The 6,703-nt window shown below is 50.3% G+C and overlaps 1 protein-coding gene across 1 annotated transcript in view; it reads right to left on the bottom strand.

Moving 5' to 3' along the window:
- Positions 1-419: 419 nt before the first annotated feature.
- IBA57 (iron-sulfur cluster assembly factor IBA57) overlaps positions 420-6,703 on the bottom strand; it is a gene marked incomplete at its 5' end in the record, with an annotated part of 12,587 nt that continues 6,303 nt past the window's right edge. The window contains 2 exon segments of the mRNA XM_014587259.1: positions 420-1,783; positions 1,975-2,315. Of these exon segments, the coding sequence (XP_014442745.1) occupies positions 1,392-1,783; positions 1,975-2,315 (733 nt within the window).

The raw sequence follows: 6,703 nt of genomic DNA, 5'->3' as shown, positions 1-6,703 counted from the left end.
TACTGGGGCGATTGCAGGCTGCAGAGTTCACTCAGCTCAGAGTGGGACTCAGGTGACCATCAAGGCTGCAGGTTACTAGAGAGGGCCCTCTGGCTCCTCTTGGCTGTAGGATAGCACCCTCCTGGTCCAACCCTCTGTGGGTCCCCCAAGACTCCTGACCTGTGGGCTCGGCAGATGAAATCTTAGAGTCATGAGGGCTGTCCACCACTGCAAACTCAGTGCCCACTCTCTTTGCCTAAGCCTCTGAGATCTCTTTCCTTCCTGCCAGCCCAGCAATGCATGGGGAACACGGCGGAAATGTTTTATCTGGTATGTTCAGTCTTTTCAAGGGAGAGTTGTTACATCGATCTAGTTTACCAGACCCCAAACCAAGTGCAAGTCTCCTTCCACCCAAAATGAGACCACAGTTCTGAAAGGGCTGCTTGTACATCACACTTTAATAGTCACTCTGGGCCTCCTGGAGAGGCACCCCTTAACTGCTGATTCACATTATAATGGAAATTCATTCAAAAGGTAGTGGTTGAAAGGGGGAGAGGGGTGTCCTCACCACTGGAAAGCAACTCCATCTCATACTGAAAACATGTGGCTACACCTGTAAAACAGCAAAGAAGCAGAAGGCCCCTCCCAAGAAAATCTGAGCCCTGGGGTCCACCCTCTACCCTTCGCTCAGCAAGCCTGGGCATGGTGAAGCACCACCATTTGGAATTCCTCAGTGTAAACTGACTTGGGACCTCATCCAGTGCCCAGCACTATTGAAAGCAGGTGCTACCCTGAACACACAGACGTGCACTCAGAGAGAACAGGTTAGCTCAGGTGTGCACAGCAGTGTAGTGTGGTGCCTCCACAAGCAAACATCAGATCACCATACACAACTTGTGCCCTGAGGTATGTCCCAAGGCAAGCACAGTAGAACAATTCCCAAACCACCTCCCTTAGCCTGCCAACTCCAGATGCCACCCTGGCCTTAAGGCCCATCAACAGCAGGCGAGTGGGGGATAAGGCCCTGAAGCTGTCAGCTCCAGGCATGGATGCCATCCTGTTCTCAGCCCACAGATGCTGAATTTGGTCCATGCTAGGGCTCAGAGCAGCATACAGGTGGACCAGGGCTGCTTCTCTTCTCCTCTGGTCCCCAAGACAGTTTCTGTAGCTCCAGGGCCCAGTTCTGTAACTCCCAGGCAGAAGAAAGCTCATGGCAAGCACTCCACTACATCTGCAGCTCCTGGCAAAGTGCACACACACAAGGACTTTCCCAGATGGAGTGTGTTTGCGGGGCCACCATGGGAAATGGGGCTCACATCCAGTAGGGCACAGCAGCTCTGACCGGAGACCCCAGGCATCCCAACAGCTTCACTGACCTGCAGGAGCCAAGGGCTATTTGGTGGCATCAAAGGCTACTTGGTGACCATGGGCCACCAGTCTGGCACTGATGCAGTTAAGGCCACCTGAGTATTCTCAGAGGTTCTGATGTGGAGAGGACTCTTTATTTTCTCTGACTGTAGCAGAGCTAGCCCCACATCCCCCAAGCCGGCCCTGAACTTGCCTGCTGCCTGTCCCGACTCAGTAAACACTGATGTGCCTGGGGCAATGCCTCCTGCAGGGAGAGGGCCTGAGAGCTTAATGGGAAAAAGGCGCTTGCGAATGACACCCATATGGTGAGTGCGAGCGGTCAGTTCCTGGCCAATGTAGCAGCCCTTGGTGAAGCTCACGCCATTCATGAAGGCCAGGTTGGACTCCAGGGGCAAGGCCACTCCTGGTGGCAGGTCCTGGACCCCCTCGGGAATGCCTATGAGGATCCAAGCAAAGAAACCAATGAAAGATGAGTGTGTCCAGTCCAGCACCAAACCCCTCACCTCCTATCCAGCTCTGCATGCCAACCTTGTCCCAACCCCCTATGCCCTGCCCCTCCCAGCATCTGCCCACCTTCCATCCACCCCTCCCCTTCCATACAGCCCAGCATGCCCACCCTACCCATACCTTGCAGGTACCGATGTCGGTGATAATCCTGAAGATTTCCAAGCCAACATCTGGGTACCAGGGCAGGGCCTTCTTCCTGGGTGAGGAGCCGCCACCCCATACATGCAGTACGGGGGTCACGGGTAAGGATGGAAGTGGCTTCCACCCTCTCCTGAAGCAGTGCAACCCCACCAGCCTCGGAGGTGCTAGGCAGCACTGCCCATACACGCAGCCCCGGGTGCGGCTCCACTGTGACCTTCCGCCGGATCTTGTACAGCATGAGGTGCTTTTGTAGCGCACCCAGCACAGAGCTGTCACATTCCAGGAGGAAGCCCTGTGTTTCTTCCAAACTCTCATGGAGCCTGTAGGAAGAGAGACAGAAGTGCATAGGGGCAGCAGGAGCCCTCGCCCACCATCAATCGGTTCACCAAATGCTTTGTGGAGACCAAGGTGCAGAGAGCTGTCTCAGGTGCACAGGGCTGTGCCTCCCAAGCATGTGGCACCATAGGCAGACAAGTGTCCAAGAGGCTAAAGCTCAGAGAGCCGCACACAGAGCCAGGTGGGCTGCATCTCTGGAGCCTGTGCTGTCAGGGGCAAGACAGGCATCAATGCAAAGAGAGTCATGTCCACATCCACTCAGGCCTGCACCTTCGGTGCCTTCAACATCGAGATCAATGCCCAGTAGGAACTGTAGGACAGAGAACCACACCCACAGCCACACAGTGCTGTGCCTCTGGAGGTACAGTCCACATGGACACAAATCCTACCTGCCCACGGACCTCAGTAGAGCTGCCGTAGCATTGTCAAAGGGTATCACACTGAGCAGTCAATGGAAATGACAAGCAGTCTGCTGGAAGCAAAAGAGGAAATAGGCAGGGCTGGTGGGACAGAGGTCAGGATCTGGGGAGAGCCTACAAGACAGGTCCAGCTCCCAAGGTGAGATGAAGGATGTAGACAGTCAGGACCTGCCTCTGCCAGCCCCAGGAAGACATCAAAAAACCCGAGGGTCCTAAGGTAGGCAGTGGCAGGTGAGACGGAAAAGTCAAAAAGCCAGCAGATGGGTCAGCAAGGCATGGGATGCTCAATGAGGCCTCTTCATATGCCTACCACCGCCTCCCCAATGCAAGTCCCAGAATGCAGTCAGGACCCCAAAACCATCTAACCTGCGCTCCCGGCAACCTACATCAGGGAACTTGAACTAGCACCATTCAAATGATCCCAGTTTCAGTTGTAGTGATCAGATGGACATCAGGGTCACTTATAGATGGACACAAAGGAAGGGCTAGTACAGTGCTACAGGAGTCTGAGGTTGGGGGTTGGGAGTTAAGGGCAGACATCTAAGATGTAGCTGATTATGTGGTTGGGGTCTAGGTTGTAGGTGTGGATGGAGAGATGGACATGGGTCCACAGACCAGTGGGAGCTAAGGCAGAGAGGTAGATAAGACTCCCCAGGAGGTCTGCAGGTCCCCCTGCAGCCCCTTCCACAAGCAAGAGAGATGAAGTTTAAGTACTTCCCCAAGAAAGCCAAGGGCCAATGAGCATCACCTGCAGATGCTCATTCAGTGGGAGGTATCCACCTTAAACTGCACTCTCACCCTCCAGTGCCAAACCCTGTGGCTGGGCCCCTGTGCACAAAGCAGGGCAAGAAAGGTTTGCACATTCCTCACACAGAAACAGAGGCCACAGGCTTCACTAAGGACCAAAACATAGCTGCAGGGAAGGTCAGACAAGGGCTGAAAGTAAGAGATATGAATGAGCACATTGTTTGTCAAACCTGGGGCTAAAATGGCAGAAGAAACAGTTAAGAAAGCTCAGATAAACAAGTGAAAGGAAGGTCAACATCATCTTGTCACTAGGAAAGAACAGATTAGATCCACAATGAGCTACCACATAACACCATCAGAATGACTGGTGACAACCCTAAGTGCTAGTGAGGATGCAGAGAATCCGAATCACTCACGTACTCCTGATGAGAATATAAAATGGTACAGTCACACTGGAAGACAGTGTGCAGTTTCTCACTAAACATACAACTATCACATAGTCCACCTGTCTTTAAGGTGTTTTTGTTTGTTTGTTTTTGTTTGTTTGTTTGTTTGTTTTGTTGTTGTTGTTTTGCTATAGGGCACATGTGCTTCCCAGAGAGAGAGAGAGAGAGAAAGAGGGAAAGGAAAAATTACGCCCCCGAAGGGATGACCATACCACAACCCCTTCTCCTCTCCTCTCCTCTCCTCTCCTCTCAGGATTCTGGGTATGCATGCACATGGGCCCAGTGTGTTTTTCTAGCCGCTGGGTCCAGTACTCAAACCATGTGGTCAATCATGTAAGATTCAGCTATCTGAACCACTAAACCACCTTGCTGGCCCAAGCCCAGCTATCTTACTCCTGGGCATCTTTCTCGTGGAAATGAAAACTTACATTTTCAAATAGTGGACATGAACGTTTGCAGAAGCCAGTTTCTTTTTTGTTGTTGTTGTTTTGGAGAGGTTCTTGCTATAGGGCGCATGCGCTCTCCAGAAAGACAGAGAGACAGAGAGACAGAAAGCAAGAAATCGGGGGATGGCCACGCCGCAATCCCTTCTCCTCCATTCTCCTCTCGGGATCTTGGGCATGCACGCACGTACCTGGTGTGAGTTTAAGCCACTGGGTCCGGGATGCGAACCGTGGTCGACTACATGGGAGTCCAGCAACATAGCCATTGCGCTAACTGCTGGTCCCAAGCCAGTTTCATTTTTAATAGCCAGAAAGTAAAAAACAAGAGTACACCCACACCATGGCACACTACTCAGCAAGAAAAAGAAATGGGTTATTAATGCAAGTAGGAGGCCAGCAGATGGTGTAGTGTGGTAATGTCACTGGACTCCCACATGGCTGACCATGGTTAGAGTCCAGGATCCAGTGGCTTGAAAAACCACACCAGGCAAGTGTGTGTTCGTGCATGCCCAAAATCTCTGGAGGAAAATAGAGGAGAAGGGACTGCAGCATAGCCAGCTCCCCTCAGGGATGATTTCTCACATTCTTTTTCACTGTCTCTATCTCTTTCTCTCTCCAGCGAGTGCATGTGCCCTAGGGCAAAAACCTCATTAAAAATATGTGTGTGTGTGTGTGTGTGTGTGTGTGTGTAAGATAAACTTGAAGGTATTACAACAAGGGAAAAAAAGTCAATCTCCAAGGTTATATAGTATGTGAATCCACTTATGACATCCCTGAAATAACAATTATAGTGATAGGGACAGGTTACAGGAATTGGGGACAGGGACTGAGAGGAACAGGGTGGATATACCTATCCAGGGACAGGAGGAGAGATCAGCATAGGCACCAAACTGTTCTAGATCTGGATCATGGTTACACATGTGACTAAAGTACAGAGCTACATGCACATGCATGTGCAGAGAAACCTGGACATACCCTGTGGATGGGCTGATGTGCCCTTCCTGGCTGAGGTCCTGGACTGTAGTTAAGGTCTAGAGAGGGTCATGTGGGACATCCTCGTACAGATATATTTTTTTTTTGCAACTTCCTGTGAATATTTAATTACTTCAAAATAAACTGTTAAAAAATGTAAAACAAGAGGCCAGCAGATGGCATAGCGGTTACATTACAGGATTCCCACATGGCTGAAGGCAGTTTAAGTCCCAGACCCAGTAGCTTGAAAATCACATGGGGTGCGTGCTTGTGTACACGCGCACGCGCGCCCCCAAGGTCCTGGGAGAAGAATGGAAGAGATCACTGTATGGCCATCCCCCCAGGGGCTGATTTCTCACTGTGCCTCTCATTATCTGTCTCTCCCCAATGAATGCACACACCCTAAGGCAAAAATAAAAACTCTTTTAAAAAAAAAAGTAAAAAATAAGAATAAGAAGCTGCCTCTGCAGATGGGAGTCCTTGTGATGAGACAGAATGCAGTTTAATAATATGTCTTTCTTTTTTTTTTTTTTTTTTTGGAGAGGTTTTTTCGCTATAGGGCGCATGCGCTCGCCAGACAGACAGAGAGAGACATAGAGACAGAAAGCGAGAAATCACCCCCCAGGGGGGATGGTCACGCCGCAATCCCTTCTCCTCCATTCTCCTCTCGGGATCTTGGGCACGCACGCACACGTGCCCGGCGTGAGTTTTAAGCCACTGGGTCCGGGATGCGAACTGCGGTCGACTACGTGGGAGTCCAGCGACATAGCCATTACACTAACTGCTGGTTCCCAATAATATGTCTTGAGACATCATGGGATTTTCTTTTTTTTTTTTTTTTTTTGCCAGAGGGCATATGTACTTTCTAGAAAGAGACAGAGAGAGGGGAAGTGAGAAAGCACCCCATGGGTGAAAGCATCCCCCATGGGGAATGATAACAACATTATTCCTCCCTTTTATACACTCTTATTAGCAAGCAAGCGAACAAGACTCCTCCAGTTCTCCTTCCTTTTGGGATTTTGGGCACACACTCATACATACTCGCCACTCTTCTCAAGCCACCAGGCCTGGGGCTTGACCCACATGGTTGGCCATGTAAGATTCAGCCACCTTAACCACTGGCTGGGACCCTCCCTTGGTCTTTTAAACCACATATGTACATATTTTCTTTGTGAAACGATGTGTGTACTACTAAAAGAGAGAAATGGAGAAAGAAACCCCCCAGTGGGGTGTGGTATGTCACATCCCCTTCTCTATCCTGTCAGGATTTAGGGCACGCATGCACATAAGCCCAGTGTTTTATTATTATTATTATTATTATTATTATTATTAGAGATTGATTTTT

This window comes from Tupaia chinensis, unplaced genomic scaffold (genome assembly GCF_000334495.1).
Source record: "Tupaia chinensis unplaced genomic scaffold, TupChi_1.0 Scaffold000197_1, whole genome shotgun sequence".
NCBI lineage: Eukaryota > Metazoa > Chordata > Mammalia > Scandentia > Tupaiidae > Tupaia > Tupaia belangeri.
The sequence above is the reverse complement of the archived record's forward strand: the minus strand, read 5'-3'. Positions and strand labels throughout refer to the sequence as shown.